The following is a 21,736-nucleotide window of genomic DNA, read 5'->3' as shown; positions in this document are numbered from 1 at the left end:
TGACAAGAGAGGTTATACATTGTTAAATTAATGAGAGGACAGACAGGTGGGGCAAGTGGAGAATTTATGGGAGAGAATGGACAATTGGTCTATGGTGTGAAGGGCTGGAGACTGACCAACAGATGGATGTACAAAGCAAAAAGTACGGAATAGAAAGGACAGTGGATATGAGGGGCAAATTCTGGATGGATATTAGGGGCATGGGAAGGAGGAAAAAAGGAGGGAGAGGCTGAGGGAAGTGGGAGAGAGCAGCACTCAAGGGGAAAAGATAGCAAGGGGGAAGATTTAAAGACCTTCAAAGAAGGGGAACAATTGGGATAGAAGAGTGGAGAACCATTTTGTGTACATTTATGTAGGTGTTTGGCAAATCCAAAGATGCTTTTTTTGAGGGGGGGTCCCTGTTGTCTGATGGGTGGCATTTGTTACTCAGAAGATAACTTGCCAGATACAGGTATAACTATGCTGTTGGTTGTGAAATGTTTAAAAATCTTATTAAATGTTGGACATAGCTCCAGACGGCTCCCCATGTGCCCCCCAGCCTCCCCACTTCTGTTTGGCTATTTGGGGGCCTGCTACTACCCCGTCAGCGCAGGCTACCTCACCCCAGCGTGCCCTGCATCTGAACCACACGGACGTCCCCTGATTAGTCTATTCCCTTCAGAGGAGGGCGGGGGCTACAGAATTGGGGAGCCAATCAGAAAGAAGAGCTGCCCCATTGTCGCCTCTCGGTAGCCGCGGTGGGCGCCTGTGGGCAGGGGGCTCTCGGGTGTCAGCGGCGCAGGGGCAGTGAGCGTGGAGCGTGCGCAGCGGAGCGGGTTCGAGATTGCCTTGCCACCGCCGCGGCGTTAGGAGGAGGGATCTGCGCTTGTGCAGAAGCCTGCTCGTTGCTTTACTTTTGCAGCCCGGGGCAGGGACATTATGCCGAAGAGAAAGGTAACGCGCCTGTGTTGATTGTGTTGTGGTGCATTCCTTTTGACGCCCGTTTGCAGTTAATAATCTCAGCCTCCGGTTGCCTGCAAGCCTGGGGCGATTTTTTTGGACTGCGCTGATTGAGTCTGGGTATTTGTACTGCCTGTTGCAAAGATCTTCCACCCTTCCCTCCGGTTGCTGATTTGTTGATTTACTCCTTACTTCCTCTAACCTTGTAGTGAGGGCTGCAGTTGTCACCCCCTCCTCTCGAATGCGAACTCGCTGTCACAACTCCGATCTCCCCCCCCTCCCCCGCCCCGCCACCGGAAAAAAATGCAGCAGCTGCAGCTTCGCCTTTTACCTCCCCCGGAGGAGTTTCCTGCTTGCAAACTCCAAGCCGTAGCTCATCAATCTCTGGGAAAAAATCCCCCATGTCCTGGCTGATTCTGCCCTGGGCTGATTCTGCGTTCTGCTTTGTATGGTGCCCCGGTGATGGCTCCAAGGTAAAAGGCGGAAGGGAGAGAAAAGCCATGTTTAAAACAAACTACACCCTTCTCCTTGCCTCCTGTGACAGACCCGTATGTACCAACTCTGGTGTCAATCAGGACAGGAGTCTGCACAGACAGGGCCCCGTGCAGCACAGGGGGGATCTGCTTACACATGGTATCAACAACAGCAGAGAGTTTAAAAACAGCACCATGGGAGACTCCTCTGTGCAACACAGCAGAGCGCTTCACACCCCAGAGACGGGCAAGAGGGTGGGGATGGAGGGAGCGGGAGCTGCTTCTGCGGAGCCTCTGCCTTCTTGTGTGGCTTTGAGACTTATACTGAACGAGTGTATTTGCCTCCCTCCTCCCAGTCACTTCCCCTCCTCCCTTGTGCCTCAGTGTTTCCTTCCTTCCTTCCTCTGCAGGGCTGCTACAGCTGGGATTTACTTGCGTCCCTCATTTGCCTCCCTGGCTGTGCTGTACTTTACTTTTCCTTCTCACACACTGTCGTCCTTCCCTTCATGGTGGAGGATCTGGTATTTTTGAGGGGGAAGGTGGGGAAATGATGCTTCACTTGCCCACCCGCCCCAGTGACCCCCATGCTGGAAACCAGTCCAGGCAAAAGTGCAATATGTGCTTCACTGATCTTACGCTATTACGTACTTTCTGTCTGCCCACTGTCTGAAATACTATTCATAATGTTAACTTCCATAATTGTGTGTTATGGGGCTTCTTGCACCTCCTTTGAGTCATCTGATATTGGCCACTTTTGGAGGCAGGACACAGGAGTAGATGAACCACTAGTCTGATCCTGTATGAGAATTCATTTCTTTCTCTTAATTCAGGAAGTAAGGAATGTAAAGGATTACAAGCTTGCAAATTATTTATTACTGGTTGCATCTTTCACAAACTCAGTGCCTGAGCTTCAGGGAACATCTGTAGTATTTTGAAAATGCTCATTTGTTACAACTGTTAACAGACATTTCACTAGGGCTGGCTTTTCTAAGGGGCCTATGGAAGTTACCCGGATTGGAGTTGGGGTAGCTAACATCCTTTGGCCCCCTTGAAAATCCTGTCCTGGAGCACTTTCTTTTTACTGCAATTACTAATGGAGTGTAATTGGAGACTTGACACTAATATTCCGTGGTTTAAATAAAACCAACAGACAAACCAATGACCACAACAAAAAACTCAGCAGTCTTTTAATATTAAACTAGGTCAACTGAGGAGAGGCAATTTTACTGTAATGGAGATGTCCAGAATGTCTGTCTGCCTATGACCTCCCCATAATGCAGATCATGGTTGAATCTGAAAACTGTTTTAATAGGGTAATCGTTAGATGTTAATTTCCACACACTTATGAGTTCCATTTTTGTCCTGTACTGATTCCTTGCTGCATTATGGGTACAGAAAAAATATTCAGTGCTCCACTGAAATATTTCCATTTTTAATTTTTTTTTAACTTGAGTTGATATATTTCTCATGAAATTGAGGGACTAATAGCTCTGTACATAATACTTGGCTTACATTTAAAAGATACTGTATCATTTTCTTCATCATACTCTGTCATTGCATTCTTGTCCAGGCCTAAAATGCTCCTTTTCTTCCACAGCTATGCCTTTCATAAGTGAAGACTGATGGTTAGGCTGTGCTTTGAGGAAGCCCTTTGAAGCTAGGCCTACACAGTCCATTAGGAACCTTGCAGAGCTCTCTCATGCTTCCTTAACATTTTTACATTCTTGCCCTGCATGTAGTTTTCAATACTTCAAAAATATCTTGGTGGACTGGGAAATTAAATGCGGTCTCTTCCCCCATGATTGAGGAGCACATTGTGGCTAAACAGTGGGTTTAGATTTTTGTTGTTGTGTGTTATATCAGTTAGCTCTGGTCTACACTAAAACCTTAGGTTGGTATAACTATGTCACCCCGAGCGACGCAGTTATACCGACTGAACTCACAATGTAGACAGCGCTAAGTTGACAGGAGGGCTTCTCTTGTGGAGGTGGAGTACCTATGCCAATGGGAGAAACTCACGCATTGGCATAGGTCGTGTCTTCAATAAGCACTACAGCGGCGCAACTGCAGCGCTGTAAGCATAGATAAGCCCTTAGCCTTTGAGAAGTAAGTCTGTAAAAGGAGAACTTGGGTTTTTTTTCTTTTGTTTTCTGTCATAATTAGTCTTTTAAAATTACATCCACAATTGAAGTACTTAAAGAGAAGCTTATTAAGTAAAGTTAATGTATTTAGCTTTGTGAGTCTTTGTGTGACTTAGTCTTAAAGCTAAGTGTGTTTATTAATTCTGGTTCTTGGAAAGCCCAGAAACTCATAGGAATTAGAGACTATAGGCTTGTCCACATGGGGAAATTGACTGGCATAGCTACGGTGGAATAATTACTTCATCATTATTCTGGAATAAAGTCACTTTTATTCTGGAATAGAGTGTCCATATGGGGAAATTATACTGGCATAGCTCTTGCATAAAAATGATTTCACTGTAGCGTTGCCAGTACATTTCTCTGTGTAGAGAAATCTTACTTGTACATCTGTTACTGAAGTGGGTTTCCTAGTTAAAACAAATATTAACACAGAAAAATGTGATTTAATACTTGTTTAGTTGGGAAATTATAACGGTCTGTACTAAAAAAAAAAATTACAGATCACCAATACTTCAGTTTGCATGTTTATGGGGCTATGTGTCCAACTAATAAATTTGCAGAAAGGGCGTGTGGGAAATGCAGAAGTAAAAACAGATTCATACCTGTCTTTATGCATGCTTTATTTATCTAACCAGATTGACCAGTCATGCTCCTTTTTCCTTTTGTCCCTTAACTGTTTCTTCTATGTGTAACTGAAGAAGCTATCCCTGGGGGACAGATAGCTCAGTGGTTTGAGCATTGGCCTACTAAACCCAGGGTTGTGAGTTCACTCCTTGAGGGGGCCATTTAGGGATCTGGGCCAAAAACTGGGGATTGGTCCTGCTTTGTGCAGGGGGTTGGACTAGATGATCTCCTGAGGTTTCTTCCAACCCTGATATTCTATGATGACTCTAAGTCAGCATCTGAATTGCTTCATTATCAAACAAAGGTTGGAAATTATTTTTTAATTTACTTTTCCACAGTATGCATCCGATGAAGTGAGCTGTAGCTCACGAAAGCTTATGCTCAAATAAATTGGTTAGTCTCTAAGGTGCCACAAGTACTCCTTTTCTTTTTGCGAATACAGACTAACACGGCTGTTACTCTGAAACCTTTTTAATTTAGTTTCCCCAACTCTGATGGGCCACTGGTTATGGGCGTGGAAGGGACAAGTGAAAACATTTGTGCATTGAGATGATGTCAAATACCACAATAAAACAAAAAGAGGCTGAGCACTGGACTCTTCCAGTCAGACCTTCATATGTGTTACTGGTTGTTGTAACACCACATAATGAAGTGAATACAGTACAACCTTTCACAAAGAGACTAGTGTGCATGCATGGGATAAACTAGAACATATGTGTGATACTGTTAGCAGGAAACTTTTTTTGGAGTTTGTCCTTTTTTGTTTTTGTTCTTCAGCCCCAGTTGAACTTATCTTTCAAAAATACAATATAAGCTGGTTTGGAAGGAGTACATTCTTTTATAGCTATGAAACAGGTACGTTAAAAATATCTTTGCATCAGCCATAGAAAAATGAGGAACCAAAATCTGTCCTATGACAAACTCACAATAGCATGAAAAGTCTGGTTGCCAAAGAATTTTTTTTAAAATGGTTTTAACAAGATCTCCATCAAATTGCAGTATTTGTGGGCCTGAGTATTTGTGCCTGATGACTGAGAAATATAAAGAGGTCAGGTAACTTGTCCAAGGTCAGACAGGGAGCCTGTGATTTAGTTGGGATTACATTCCAGAGTGATCCTCTTTGTTCCTTCTGTCTAACCATAAGACAATACTGTTTGAACCTGTTCTCAAAACATTTTTCTGCCTTGGGGTTGAACCAAATGTGAGGACTAATTGCAGCTTGATTTTTTTTTTTTTAAATCTTTTTAAGAACCCTGTTGACCACTATAGTACTGTTTCAAAGCAAGAAAAATGACTTAGTGGATACATCTTTAATTAGTCACATGAGTAGGTCATTTGCACACTTATTGCAATCCCAAATCCCAAGTCTTGCAGTAGGGTTGATGGCAGATTGTGGTGTATGCTTAGCAGAGATAACAAGGGATTTTGGGTAAATATCTGTGGTAGGGTACTATAGAATTCTAAAAACTCACTTTAAAAAAAATCTGTGTACACTTTTTTTTTAAACTATGCTAAAGGAGTATGAAGGTTGCAACATAAAGTATTTAGAAGTTATGAAATGCCTTAATTTGGCCTTATGAATTATGATATTCTGTTTAATAATATGATTACATATTACTCTTTCTACAGGACCTCATCTAGCTCACAAGATGCACAGTGCTAGCTGAATGGGTATCTATTAAATATTTTGTTTACTCCTCCTCATTAAATGTGTGGTCCCAGACCTTATTCACTGCACATCATCCAAGCCCTGCACTAAATACAGAACTCGTTTCCTCATGGATTTTTCTGTGGTTCTCTCAGTGCCTCAGTCCCTTCAGGTTTCAGAGTAGCAGCCGTGTTAGTCTGTATCCGTAAAAAGAAAAGGAGAACTTGTGGCACCTTAGAGACTAACAAATTTATTAGAGCATAAGCTTTTGTGAGCTACAGCTGAAGCATCCGATGAAGTGAGCTGTAGCTCACGAAAGCTTATGCTCTAATAAATGTGTTAGTCTCTAAGGTGCCACAAGTACTCCTTTTCTTTTTTCAGTCCCTTCACAGATTCAGGCCATAGAGCTCCCCCTCATCGCAAGTTACACTTGAACAGAACTTGTTTCGACTCTTCAAAGCTCGACAAGAAAATAATACTTTTTTTTATTTACGCCAAAAATTAAAGTTTATTACATTTAGGAATAGTGCAATGTAGAAGTGTGAGTGTCAAAGAAACTGGTTGAGTGATGCTTCTTCTATATATATAGTTACAAGAAATTTTGTGTTCAGATGTCCAGATAAAAACAGATTGAAGTTACTTGCTTTATGTTGAAAGTGCAATTGTAAATATTTTATGAAGGGTTAATGATGTTATAAGTGTTTTACAGTCATGGGAATATTACACGTTTATAGGTGGCTGTAAACACACCAATATAAGGTGCTAGAGGTGGCCATAAGCCAAAGGTACTGAAACAATTTGTATAGTGGGGGTGCTGAAAGCCAAAGTTTACCAAACTGTAAACCCTGCATGTGATGGAAACCACTTCAAGCCAGGGGTTGCGGCATCACCCCCAGCTCTCCTATTTCTAATACCTATGCTATAAGCCATGTTTATAATCAGCCTGTTCACACTAACAATTTGTAGCAATCATTTATTAAAACATGTATTCAGTTTATTAACTCATTGTTCCCCAGTGGTTCACACAGCAAGCTTCCGAGTGTAGCCCCCCCCCCTTATAAATTAAAGCACTTTTTAAAATATTTGTATATTTAACACTGTTATAAATGCTGGAGGTAAAGTAGGGTTTCGGGTGGAGGCTGCAGCTCGCGGCCCCCATGTAATAACCTCATGACCCCCAGTTTGAGAACCCCTGCTTTAGCCCATGTCACCCATCCACTAACTCCAATTGAATTTTGGCCTGAACAACAGGTGAATTATCAGTGTAAGGCCATTCACAACATTGTTCCATGTATTAAAGTATAAAGCAAATTGTATTGTTAGCTACAGTTCATCAGGTATCACAAGTGATTATCTCCCAGTATAAAAATTAACAGGTGCAGATAATTCGTTTATATAAAGGGATTTTAGAAAAAGACCTGCCTCTTCTCAATGGAGATAAAAATGGATTTGAAAGCAGAGCAGCAAGTCAATTGAAAAATGTTATTTCAGACTGTGGGATATCAGTTTTGTTGATGAGCTTCACAAAATTAGTCTACTGTGTGTAAGCGAAATAGATATGCCAAAAGATGTAGCTAACAAATGCTACACAATTAAAAGTTTGCTTTGATTAATAAATTACTGAGTTCTAATTTCTCCATTGAAATGTATCAGTTGTACCAAAAGCAATAGTTTTGCATAGGTTTGTCGGAGTCTGAGGTCTATGTTAATACTGTTGTAGCAAAGTAGTTTAACATTACATTTTACTGGAAATTGTCATAGTATCATTTGTGTAGGGTGAAGGCAAACCAGGTTATGATCTCTCTTAGAAATCGCATTTTGTAGGATTATATAGCTTCAGTAAAATTTTTGTCATCTTTAATTCAGCATGCCTTCTAAGGTACTAAAGAAGGGTGGCTCATCCACATGCTTATGGTTAGAGAGGATTTTTCAAGTGCTAGACATATACCCCAAGTTGTGATCCTTTCTCCTGCAGACTAAGTGGGCTTTTTACTTCAGTATTCCCTAAAGGCCACTACCCAAGTGCAGCAGGACATAGTGTTGATTCAGTGGGTGACACTCAGATTAAGTCAGTACTGAAAAAGTGCCCTAGCATAATGAAAGAGGGCACTGATGTTTGAGGTGCCTCTTCTAAATGAGATAAAAGCCTACGTCCTATATAAAGATCCATGGCACTTTCCCCGAAGTAGGGGTATTTAATCTCTGTGTTCTGGCTAATGTGTATCTTGATTAATTGTATTCAGTCTTATAAATCATCCTATGACTTGAATTCATTTCCTGTTAGAAACAGTATTGTAATGTTCTGTGCTTCTTAAACAGTTGATGCATTTCTGTGGTCATAACAGTAGAAGATCATAGAACTATAGGACTGGAAGGGACTTCGAGAGGTCTACTAAGTCAGTCCTGTGAACTCAAGGCAGGACTAAGTATTATCTAGACCATCCCTGACGGGTGTTGGTCTAACCTGCCCTTAAAATCCTCCAATGACAGAGATTCCAGAACCTCTCTGGGCAATGTATTGCAGTGCTTAACCGCCCTGACAGTTAGAAAGTTTTTCCTAATGTCCAACCTAAAATACCCTTGCTGCAATTAAAACCCATTGCTTCTTGTTCTATCCTCAGAGGTTAAGGAGAACAATTTTTCTCCCTCCTCCTTGTAACAACCTTTTTCTGTACTTGAAAACTGTTATCATGTCCCGTTTCAGTCTTCTGTTCTCCAGACTAAACAAATCCAGTTTTTTCAGTCTCTCCTCATAGGTCATGTTTTCTAGACCTTTAATTATTTTTGTTACTCTCCTTTAGACTTTCTCCAATTTGTCCACATCTTTCCTGAAATGTAGTGCTCAGAACTGGACATAACACTCCAATTGAAGCCTGATCAGCATGGAATAAAGTAGAAGAATTACTTCTTGTGTCTTGTTTACAACACTCCTGCTAAAACATCCCAGAATGATGTTTGCTTTTTCCCCCCCCCCAACAGTTTTATACTGTTGACTCATATTTAGCTTGTGATCCACTATGACCCCCAGATCCCTTTCTGCAGTACTCCTTCCTAGGCAGTCATTTCCCATTTTGTATGTGTGCAACTGATTGTTTCTTCCTAAGTGGAGTTCTTTGCACTTGTCCTTATTCAGTTTCATCCTGTTTACCTCAGACTATTTCTCCAGTTTATCTAGATCATTTTGAATTTTAATCCTATCCTCCAAAGCACTTGCAACCCCTCTCATCTTGGTATTGTCCATAAACTCTCTATGCCATTGTCTAAACCACTAATGAAGATATTGAACAGAACCGGGACTGATACCTGTGTAGTTTAAAATCTGTAATATTTTGAAAGCACTTTGAGATCCTTCTGGGTGAAAGGTATGATAGAATAGGTTGCATCAAAACTTATCAGGGGACTAGTCAGCTATGTCTGGTCTAGACTCTTTCCTTCTTCCCTCTCCCCTCTCTTCCTAGTCAGTCTCCCAGTGTTATCCTATCACTGGTGATGGCAGTAAAGGGAGTGCTAATATAGATGGGATTCAGATGGCTGACAGCATTTGTACCATTGTATAGTCTAGACCTACTTGAGCAGAGTTTGAAGATGCTGTGAGGAAATCTCTCTCTCTCTCTCTAGTCTCGAATGGACAGGGTCTTTTGAGAGCCTTTTTAAAGTTGGTTCACACTCAAGTGGGTTCTAAAAAACTTTAAAGGCTAGTGTGGACAAGCCAGAACCTTGTTAGAATCATTTTTAAAATCTGCTTTCCAAGATGTGAACTTGATATTAATTCTTAGATGGCTTTGGCCCCTCCATACTAGTTCTTTAAACCATGTTAGAACCCAAAGTAGCAGGTAACATGTTTAAATGCAGTTTGTAACAAGGGTAAATAGAACCAAATAAATGGAAGGTCACATTGTAAGGTAACATTTGGCTCTTAAGTCTTCACACATCAATGCCTCTCCTCTCTGCCCCTCCCAACAGCCAACTTCAGTTGACAACACAAGAAGCTAGGGTTGGGGATACAGAGGATGTATTACTTGGACAAATAGCCTCTTAAGGATATGTTGTACTCTTAGTCACAAATATAATTTTTAAAATAAGTGTTTCAAATACTAATTATCAGTCAAACTGTTAGAACGCATTTTGGGGACAGGAAAGGAAAGTTAGAGATGGACAGACAAGAGCTTGTGATCGTGGAACAGTCACCAAGGGAGAGACTTTTGAGTTATGGTTATTCTAAAAGGTGTGTGATCTGGTACGCTGTACAGCATATCCAGGTGTGGCCCTATCAGAGGGGACAGAATTCCTGGCTGTCACCCCTCCAAGAAGCCTATCCTACAGAATAAGGGTGAACCTATAACAGAAATAGAAGGGCCAAAACAGGAAATGGAGTCCCGTGTTCTGGGAGGTCTTTATGAGAGAACAGAACACCCCCCATAGCTAAGGGGTAACCTAAGAGTGCAGAGACCCCACTGGCACAAGGGCTCTGTGTAGATTCATGCTGGATGTGAGGACGTGTCATGTGCCTTTTTCAAAGGGAAGCGGGTAGCATGATGAATCTTCTAAGCGAGAAACTACCATTCCCATCAGCCCATTTCCCACTGACCTACAACCTTCCAGGGTGGACCTGCACGTACATCCCCTTCCCCTGGTCAGGAGGGGCTGGAAACTCTGTGGATCACCCTAGTCCAGGAAGTAACCTTGTTTTGAGGGGAAGTGGTAGCCCCATGGCAAATTGGGAGCAGCAGGGAAGATAAATGCAGGAGAAACTTTTGGGGAGCCTTATGCAGAGCTGGCTGCAGCAGCAGTGAGGGAACAGTGTGAAAAGGCTGTGACTCACCGACGTCACAATCAGGTTCAGGTCTGGGCACAGTCTGTGAGGAAGCAGCAGAGACTGGGCAGGGAACCAGTGTAGAGTGGCCCCAAGGAGAGAGACAACTAACTGATCCTGGCCTGGAAAGCTGCAAGCTCCTATTTCCTTGTAGCATAGACTGGATTGGAGTGGGAACCCCAGGCACGAGGCCTGAGGAACCCTAATTCTCATTGGAGTGTCCCCTGACCCCTGAAAGGGCCCAAATAGGAACCACTGTTGTTTTACCTTAAATTGCAACTGTTTAAGCCTCTGTTCATACGGTGTTTTGCAATCTTCCCATTTCTGCCAACCCTAGTAAAATACCCTTTCGCTTAGCCACGTGTCCGAGTCATTAGTGGGAGGACCCCAGGGCTAGCACTTTTAGGGCCTAGTCCCTGAAGTCCTTTCAGTGCTTGCTTCAGAGTCATGGCAGTCTGGTGGAATACTGGTACAGTAAAGGTTTGGTGTGCCACAGCACTGAGTAGCTGTAAGAGTTACAAAAATATAAAACTTGTTCTCACAGAAGAACATTCTTTAATATTACTTATTTGCTTTTTAGTCACAACTGTGTATTCTGTGGGTTTTGCACTCGTCTTTTTTTCTGTCTTTCCACCCCTGAAAGCTACTGTTAGATATTTGCTGGAGTAAATTATTTTCAAAACCAGAGGTAATGTTGTCAAAATAGCGCCTAAATCTATATTTAGATACTGAAAATAGATCTGTCCTGATTTCAGAGAAGCTCCTTTACCTTAGTAGGTGCAATGGTCGCTCTGAAAATCAGGCTAATTCTATTTCATAGAATATCAGGGTTGGAAGGGACCTCAGGAGGTCATCTAGTTCCAACCCCCTGCTCAAAGCAGGACCAATCCCCAATTTTTGCCCCAGATCCCTAAATGGCCCCCTCAAGGATTGAACTCACAACCCTGGGTTTAGCAGGCCAATGCTCAAACCACTGAGCTATCCCTCCCCCCGAATAGTTTAAATATGGATTTAAGTACTTTAAATATGGATTTAGGAGCCTCAGGTTTAATTGCTGGAAATGGATCTGCTGAGGTCCTCCTTCATGGTTCAATTTTCAGAACCAGAGCCCAATTTTGAACAATTTGACTTAAAGGAATAATATTGAACAGTCTTTAGCTTCCACTACAGTTCTACCATGCTGTTTTGACGTTGCTGTTTAATTGTACAATAATAGTAAAACAAAGGAACAAATAATAAGAAAAGAATTTACTAACATCCTGGCTCACATTTTGAAATGTGGGGTCCTAAAATTATTAGTCTAAGTGAGTTGTCTATTGTAGGTGCTCAGCATGTCTGACATCTCCCATAACTGATCTGTATCCCTGAAAATCAGGCTGTGTTTTTAGATGCCTAAATATGGAATTGGTTTCTAATTTTATACACCAAACCTGAAAATATTGGTTCTAGAAGATAATGAAAACCTGGGCAACAAGTTTATGTAGGCTTAAACAGAACTGCTTTCAATTCAGGGATCGGTAACCTTTGGCATGCGGCTCGCTAGGGTAAGCTCCCTGGAGGGCCGGGCCGGCTTGTTTACCTGCCACATCTGCACGTTTGGCCGATCGCAGCTGCCACTGGGTGCAATTCGCTGCTCCAGGCCAATGGGGGCTGTGGGAAGTGGTGTGGGCCGAGGGATGTGTTGGCCGCTGCTTCCCGCAGCACCCATTGGCCTGGAGTGGTGAATCGTGGCCAGTGGGAGCCGTGATCGACCGAACCTGCAGATGCAGCAAGTAAACAAACCAGCCCGGCCCACCATGAGGCTTACCCTGGCGGGCCATGTGCCAAAGGTTGCCAGTCCCTGTTTTAATCCTTCATTCTACTGAATAAAGAAACTATTGTATTTTTAAGTGATTAAAATGAGAAGTTTGGAACATTTACCTATATATTCCTATAATGATAAAAACATAGGTTGGTTGTTCCACTCAGAATTGTATAGCGCAGTCAGGTGAACAGCATTAGTTGTAATTCAGAGTTTGTGAAATGCCCCATTAAATGCCCATGTGGCTTAAGTTATGCTGGCCAAACATCTAGATCTTTTCAAGCGGGAATTACAGAACATACATACACAATAAAAGCAGATTTAAATACATATATGGGAAAAACATTTAAATGGAAAATAATCACACACTTTTTTCATTTTTTGATTTATGGAAATATAATTTATACCAGAGGTATTTTTTTTTTTTTAAAAAAAGAGGAAGAAATACAGTTAATGTTCTGAAAGAGTATGAAGGATGTTGGATTTACATGTTACAAACATTAATCTATTAGGTTTAATAAAGAATTAGACTTTTCTTGTTTTCTGACTTGATGAAATTTCATTGTCATCTTGATATACGTCCCCTCTTTCTTTCTTGTTTGTGTTTATGCACACACATGCGCGCACACAACCAAAGGACTTTCTTTGGTGGATGATTGGAGGATTTTTTATCTTTTTCATATTAGAACTTTAAGTATACTCTTCCCTTTCATCGCATCATGATGTTGACATTATCCCCATAAAGGATTAGAAATTGATATATTCCTCTTCCAATAGATATTTTTAGAATTTAAATCCCTTCATCATTTCTAAGTCTTGCATTGTATTTTATTATCTGTAATTTCAGAAAATCAAAATGTTATATAGTTTAAAGAATAAATATTTCAGAAGCATTTCCTTTTACAGTGAAGAATGTATGTGCTTAATGCAGATAACTCTGTAGCTTCTAATTGATTAGGTAACTGGGAAAGGATAATTGCCTAGGAGATAGAGGGAGTTACTATATTATGCAGTTTTAGCAGGTTTGTAAATACTCTTTGAAAAGGCCAAGAAGGTGTGGAAACTGTGGAGCTCTCTCTCCATGCTATCTCATAAGAATTAATGTTGAGATGTTTCTAATCTGTACGTAAAGTTTAATGGAATACGCTGGATAAAAGTTTAATTAAAAAGGACATGCCTTAAAACCTGATTTTTTTTTTCTTGTTTTTGGGTGAGATTTAAAAAATTAGGCTCTGATTCTGCAAATATTTAAGCACATGAGTAACTTCATGTGCTTCAAATGTGAATTCAGTGGAATTGTTCATGTGCATGAAGTTACTGCCATGTTAAACATTTTTCAGGATTGCGTCCTTTGTGGATAAAAGAAATGCAATAGATATGTATCTGGCTTTTAGTAAAGCATTTGATGCAGTATCTGTTTTACTTGCACAGTTAATTCAGATTGGCTCGGCTATGAACGCTGTTGCATCTGCTAAAAATTGGTCAAAGCAGCACAAAAAAACCTTTTAATGATCAATAAGGTATTGTACTGGGGCAGGGTGGGGCAGAGGTGTTGAGAAGAGTGTCAGAGGAGTTGGTTGGTATTTAAATAACATGGGATTGAATGTCTTTATTAAAAATCTGAAATGGGAAGTAAACAGCACCTTAATTAATTTAAAAAACCCCAAAAACGAGGAGTCCTTATGGCACCTTAGAGACTAACAAATTTATTTGGGCATAAACTTTCGTGGGCTAGAACCCACTTCATCAGATGCATGAAGTAAAAGGTACAGGAGCAGGTTTGCATTTGGAAAGGAAGATGATGTCTGTCTGTATCTGCACAAGTATTTTCATGAAGTTGATGGATTTCCACTTCATGCAAACCTGCTTCTGTATCTTTTACTTCATCCATCTGATGAAGTGGGTTCTAGCCCACAAAAGCTTATGCCCAAATAAATTTGTTAGTCTCTAAGGTGCCACAAGGATTCCTTGGTTGGTTGGTTGGTTTTTTTTTTTTTTTTTGCTGATACAGACTAACATGGCTACCACTGAAACCTGTCACCATGCAAGGCACTTAATTAATTTAGTATCACTTTGTAAATTTCAGAGCTATTGTGAAGACAGAAATAATTAAAGGGACCTAAAGAAGTAGAAACACTAGGGTGAGTTTGGCTCACCATCCATATACCTCCACTGACTTAAATTTAGTGACACTAGCAATGAACTTGGTCTGAGTTTTAGCTTGGGAAAACCTCAAGGTAATACATGTAGGGCAGTGGTTCTCAGACTTTTGTACTGATGACCCCTTTCACATCGCAAGCTTCTGAGTGCAGCCCCCCTTATAAATTAACAACAGTTTTTTATATATTTAACACCATTATAAATGCTGGAGGCAAAGTGGGGTTTGGGGTAGAGGCTGACAACTCGCAACCCCCCCCCATGTAATAACCTCATGACCCCTTGAGGGTTCCCGACCCCCGTTTGAGAACCCCTGATGTAGGGGAAAACTGTTTGAGACGTATATATTCAAAGGGAAGAAAAAACCTGGACAGCAGTAATTCTGAAGTAGGCATATGGAATGGTATGTCCTTTTGCTGATGGCTGAGTTTTGTTGCAAAGCGTGTTTTGTTTGGTTTTTGGTGAAGGAGAAAGTGGATTGGGAGTGGGAGGAGTAACAGGCACCGAATCAGGGAGCAGGGAAATGATGGTGAACTCAGAGACTGCACCTAAAATGCTGTGCCAGAATGATGTCTGGAGAAAATTCTTATTGCATGGAAAATTTTAAAATGTGACTAGATAAAACTCTAGAAAAAATACATTAACGAGTAATCCATGTACTGGTAGGGGTTTCAACTCAATGTCCTAAAGGGCCTCTTTTCCTCTAACTTCTAATGTAGTAGTTAGAATGAAATCGGTATGTGCTTTTTAAATTCACATGGGTATAAGCCTGTAATTTCTGACCACACGGGCCCTTGGTATTTGGCATCATTTAATGTTAACATCCTTTATAAGATGATGTTTAATCAGTTTTACCATATCTTATCTTTCCATGTTGGCTTTTTAATACATTGCTTACATTACTAAAACTAATCCATTCACCTGTAAAGATCAATATCTGTGCAGAAGTTGCACTGCTGGGATACAATAGCCCCCTTTGGCTATCTAAATTGATTGATTGCCATTTGACCGATAAACAGTAACCTTGCTAATGTTAGGTTTCAGAGGAACAGCCGTGTTAGTCTGTATTCGCAAAAAGAAAAGGAGTACTTGTGGCACCTTAGAGACTAACCAATTTATTTGAGCATGAGCTTTCGTGAAAGCTCATGCTCAAATAAATTGGTTAGTCTCTAAGGTGCCACAAGTACTCCTTTTCTTCTTGCTAATGTTGTTGCACTATTTTACTTAAGATACATCTTGTTTATATTTCAGCATTTTAATTACTAAAGTTTTGTTAGTTTGTCAGCCTATAGCCACTTCTGTCAGATAACTCTTTAAAAATATGAAAATTATCTTAATTTTTTTCAATTTAATGATTTCCCCTGTAGCGTTGGCAACCCAAATGCCATAGTATTGTACTAATGTATGAGGACTAGAAAGTGAGATCAACCAGGGGGTCGTAGCTCATTCTCCAAAATGAGTGAAATGCAAAAATTAAGCACATACAAATAAATAAACTTGGTTTTATAATCCACTGTTAATAGAAAAACCTGATTTTTAACCTGTCACTTTTTAAAAAGCTCTTCCTCATCACTGATGGGCACAGGGAGTGTGTGTATAGGCATCCTGGTTAACCCAGAGATATAAAATATGTGGAACTGATTGATCGTCTAAAGTTTAACTACTGCTTAATTTACAAAACTGTTAGCTCATAGATAAATAGACCTAACAGGTACATAATTTCCAGTGAACTACATGGCATGATAAAACTGATAATCCAGACACCGAATCTGCAATGGCACTTAAGGTACAATACATATCTGTGGTCTGCTGAGACTTAAAATTTACCATTCGTTATAATATTGAAAGCATAAGTCTTGCTGGCCAGGCAGCTGGTTTGCTGTGACCATTGCTTATGACACTGATCATAGTCCTCTCATTGTTTGGTGGTGGTTTTTTTAATCCCCTGCTGTTGTCTGTCACCTTATTCTTCATGTCTGTCCCAAAGAGAGAACCTCTTTTTATGTGCTTGTACAGCACCTATCACAGTGGGCCTATAGGTACTACTGTGATGATGATGATGATGCAAGTAATGTGAAGAATTGCCATACAGTTAGAAAGCTTATCTATGCTGGAGCAATGCCTTTTGAACAATTCAGTGCCAACAGTATGCTTGGTGGTATACAAGGCTTGTGATGCTAGTGGTCTCTTCTCTGAAGAGTTTACAATGTAAGTAAGACAGAGATAGCAAGGATGCACTGCAACTTGACAGGTGACAGTGTCATGTTAAATACTGTGAGCCATAGCATTACCACATGGAAAAAACCTGTGGGAGAGGATGAGTTATTTAATAAACTTGGCTACTTTGAAATCAGTTCCTTAGGTGGTATGATATCACAGTGGGAAGTGAAGGGATGTTAGCTTTCTGTGGAAGGGGTCAGGAGAAAGTCCTTCAAGCCTGTGATGACTTCCAGGGGGGAAGTCCTGTGAATCTTGGGATATCCCTGTAGAAAACGGCTGCTCATGCCATGTAGTTCACTGGAAATTATGTACCTGTTAGGTCTATTTATGCTCAAACCTCTCTCCTCTCCACTAGTCCACCTCCTCTTGTGGAGGTAATGCTGCATAAAGCTGTATTCTTCTGCTTGGCTTAATTCTTGCCAGGTACTCTGAACTTGTGTTGCTTTGGGGAGCAGTTGGGTTTGGATGGGGATTATGACACTGAGGCTCCTGTTTCTCAACCACACCTCCACACCACCAGTTTATTGGTGTCTATTTCACCTCATCCATGCTAAAAGCAGACTGGATTGTTTGGCCCCTGAAATGTTCTAACTTTTATAAAACTATACCTTTTAGCGTAACAAGTGGATTATAAACTATTTTAATTGAAGTACACTACTTGCCAAGACACTGTCAGATAAAGACAAAATGGAGTGAGCTTAAAAAAACCTCACACATACAAGTTAAATGTTTTGTCAAGATAAGTCAATATATGGATTGTGATACTGTTAAAAATATATATATGTATTTCATGGCTTCCAAAACCAGAGAGGACCATTGTGATTACCTAGTCTGATCTAATATATAATACAGACCATCGAATTTACCCCAAATAATGCCTAGGGTATATCTTTTAGAAAAAGTTCTTAGCGGGATTTAAAAATTGTCAATGATGGAAAATCCCCCATGACCCTTGTTAAATTGGTCCAATGGTTAATTCTTGTCACTGTTTAAGAAAGTACAACTTACGGAAAGTCTGAATTTGCCCAGTTTCAACTTCGAACCATTAGATTGTATTGTACATTTCTCTGTTAGATTGTAGAGCCCATTATTAAGTTTTGTTTAGCTTAACAAAAAGAAGGTTAAAGGCTGATGTAACAGTCTATAAGAAATAGAGCAAGGGACATCCCACTTCATCTCCCACACAGTACATAATGGGCCTAATTCTCAATTACACAAAGGTTTATTAGTCTAAAGCCTGAGCTATGTGAAACAGCCTTCATGTAAATGAGGATCTGCTGCAAATTGCTCATGCTGTGGTGTTTTGCTTCTGAGCTCTCACCCAAGGAATGGCAACTGAAACTGTTTTTGTGATTACAGAGAGCATCATCCATTTTCTGAAAGTCTTGAAACTATCTCAGAACCCCACTGCCATGGGTTGGTGAGGGCCATAGTTGCTGAGAGAAATAGCCATACTCCATTTTAAAAGTCTCATTGTGTGGGTTTTCCTAGCTGCTTTGCTGTGTTCTATGTAGTGCTGCTTAATTTCTTGCAGAGTCTCGGTCATTTAAATTACTGGCCGTAGTTATCTTTTTATGACCTGCTATTGTGGCACCTTCCCTTTCTATCGGGAGATTGTATGTTACAATTAGGAAGTCACATTCATTATCCATCCATACCGGCTGGTAGGGCACAAATTGTTAGCACCCTTTCTATGAGCAATTCACAGTCCAGTGACCCTAGAGAGTTACAGAAGAAGGTAACTCTGTGTCAAGGTTCCTTCCCCACTCTGAACTCTAGGGTTCAGATGTGGGGACCTGCAATGAAAACCCCCTATGCTTATTTTTACCAGCTTAGGTTCAAAATTCCAAGGTACAAACTAATTTACCTTTTGCCCTTGGACTTTATTGCTGCCACCACCAAGCGTCTAACAGATATATAACCAGGAAAGAGCCTGCTTGGAAACATCTTTCCCCCCAAAATCCTCCCCAAACCCTACACCCCCTTTCCTGGGGAAGGCTTGATAAAAATCCTCACCAATTTGCATAGGTGAACACAGACCCAAACCCTTGGATCTTAAGAACAATGAAAAAGCAATCAGGTTCTTAAAAGAAGAATTTTAATTGAAGAAAAAAAGTAAAAGAATCATCTCTAAAATCAGGATGGTAAATACCTTACAGGGTAATCAGATTCAAAACACAGAGAATCCCTCTAGGCAAAACCTTAAGTTACAAAAAGACACAAAAACAAGAATATATATTCCATTCAGCACAGCTATTTTATCAGCCATTTAAACAAACAGAATCTAATGCATATCTAGCTAGATTACTTACTAAGTTCTGAGACTCCATTCCTTTTCTGTTTCCGGCCAAAAGCATCACACAGCCAGAGAAGGCCTTTGTTTCTCCCCCACTCCAGCTTTGAAAATATCTTGTCTCCTCATTGGTCATTTTGGTCAGGTGCCAGCGAGTTTATCCTAGCTTCTTAACCCTTTACAGGTGAAAGGGCTTTTCCTCTGGCCAGGAGGGATTTTAAAGGTGTTTACCCTTCCCTTTATATTTATGACATGCCTCCCAAATCACTGATAGGGTGAAACGCTGGCGGTGATTTCTTCCTGGAGCTCTAGGAGAAAACAGAGTTAATAAGACACATGCACCTCTAAATATACTACCAAGTATATAAAGACTAACAATATTTTCCACATCTCAAGGACGATTTTAACCAGCTGATTCTGGGAACCTTTCATGGGAGAATGCATCAGCCACATTATTGGAAGCTCCTGAGATGTGTTGGATGTCAAAATAAAAATCTTGAAGAGCTAAACTCCACCGAATAAGTTTTTTGTTATTCCCGTGGCGGTATGAAGCCACTGTAGCACAGCATGGTCGGTTTGCACGTGGAAACTCCGTCCCCAAACATATGGGCATAGCTTTTCCAGAGCGTAGACAATGGTGTAACATTCTTTTTCACTGTCTGACCAGTTGCTTTCCCTCTCAGACAGCTTCTTGCTGAGAAACACTACAGGGTGGAATTCTTGATCCGGTCCTTCCTGCATTAAAACTGCTCCCTCACCACGCTCGGACACATCTGTGGTTACTAGGAACGGTTTCTCAAAGTCTGGGGCCCTTAGTACAGGGTCAGACATGAGTGTCGCTTTAAGCTGGTTAAAGGCCTTCTGACACTCTTCGGTCTACTGAACGGCATTTGGCTATTTCTTTTTGGTTAGGTCTGTCAGCGGGGCGGCGATTTGGCTGTATTGTGGTACAAATCGCCTGTAATAACCGGCCAAGCCTAAGAAGGATTGAACCTGTTTCTTTGACTTTGGGACAGGCCACTTTTGGATATCATCCACTTTGGCCTGTAGAGGGCTGATAGTTCCTTGACCCACCTGGTGTCCAAGGTAAGTCACTCTGTTTAGGCCTATTTGACACTTCTTAGCCTTAACAGTTAGTCCTGCCTCCCTTATGCGTGCAAAGACTTTTTGTAGATGTTCCAGGTGTTCTGCCCCGGAATCTGAAAATATGGCCACATTGCCAAGGTAGGCGATTGCATATTCTCCTAATCCCGCTAGGAGACCATCTACAAGTCTTTGGAAGGTGGCAGGTGCATTCCGTAGCCCGAAAGGGAGCACATTAAATTCATACAACCCGACATGTGTGGTGAAGGCTGACCTTTCCTTGGCGGATTCATCTAGCGGTACCTGCCAGTACCCCTTGGTTAAGTCCAAGGTAGAGATGAACTGGGCCCATCCCAGTTTCTCTAATAGTTCATCTGTGTGTGGCATTGGATAGTTGTCTGGGCGAGTTACAGCATTTAGCTTATGGTAGTCCACGCAAAAACATATCTTCCCATCTGGTTTGGGACCTAGAACCACTGGAGATGCCCATGCACTGCCAGAGGGGTGGATTACACCCATCTGTAACATATCCTGGATCTTCCGTTCTATAGCAGTTTTAGCTTGAGGAGACACCCGGTAAGGTTGGACCCTAATTGGGTGAGCATTACCTGTGTCAATGGAGTGGTATGCCCGTTCAGTCAGTCCTGGGGTGGCTGAGAACGTTGGCGCGTAGCTAGTGCACGGCTCCTGGATCTGCTGTCGCTGCATACGCCCAAGGGTCATGGAGAGGTTCACCTCTTCCACGCTACCAGCACTTTTCCCTTCATAGTAGACACCTTCAGGCCACTCAGCGTCGTCTCCTCCCTGGGCTGTAAACTGACAAACCTTTAATTCTCTGGAATAAAAGGGTTTTAGAGAATTAATATGGTATACCTTAGGCTTTTGGTTTGAGGTGGGGAATGCTATGAGATAATTAACAGCTCCCAGGCCCTTCCCATGACGCTTCCATTTTATGAGCCTGGAATGCCTTCAAGACCATGACCTGGTCCCCTACTTTGAAGGAACACTCTCTGGCACGTTTATCATACTAGGCTTTTTGCTCTTTTTGAGCATCCTTCAGGTTTTCTTTAGCAAGGGCTAAAGAGGTTCGGAAGGTGTTTTGTAGGTTGGTTACAAAGTCCAGAATGTTAGTTCCTGGAGAAGGTGTAAACCCCTCCCATTGCTGCATCACCAACTGTAATGGCTCCTTAACCTCGCGGCCATATACAAGTTCAAATGGTGAAAACCCTAAACTGGGATGTGGTACAGCTCTGTAGGCAAAGAGCAACTGCTGCAACACTAGGTCCCAATCATTGGAGTGCTCATTTACAAATTTATGTATCATGGCCCCCAAAGTTCCATTAAACTTCTCCGCCACGCTATTTGTTTGATGGTGGTAAGGAGTGGCAACCAAGTGATTTACCCCATGAGCTTCCCAAAGGCTTTCCATAGTTCTTGCCAGGAAATTAGTTCCTGCATCTTGAGGATGTCGGAGGGCTAACCTACCCTGGCAAAAATGTCTGCTAGTGCCTGGCACACACTTTTAGCCCTGGTGTTGCTTAGAG

The 21,736-nt window shown here is 41.4% G+C and overlaps 1 protein-coding gene across 3 annotated transcripts in view; it reads left to right on the top strand.

Moving 5' to 3' along the window:
• The first annotated feature begins 707 nt into the window (after positions 1-707).
• HMGN3 (high mobility group nucleosomal binding domain 3) overlaps positions 708-21,736 on the top strand; it is a 34,235-nt gene continuing 13,206 nt past the window's right edge. The window contains exon 1 of one of the 3 annotated variants that reach the window (XM_048845174.2): positions 708-933. In XM_048845174.2, coding sequence (XP_048701131.1) covers positions 919-933 — 15 coding nt within the window. In that variant the 5' untranslated portion in view covers positions 708-918. The remainder of the gene's footprint in view (positions 934-21,736) is intronic. The other 2 variants (XM_048845175.2, XM_048845176.2) reach the window with 2 other exon arrangements.

Source organism: Caretta caretta, chromosome 3 (genome assembly GCF_965140235.1).
Source record: "Caretta caretta isolate rCarCar2 chromosome 3, rCarCar1.hap1, whole genome shotgun sequence".
Lineage (NCBI taxonomy): Eukaryota > Metazoa > Chordata > Testudines > Cheloniidae > Caretta > Caretta caretta.
This window is presented reverse-complemented; position numbering and strand designations above follow the sequence as displayed.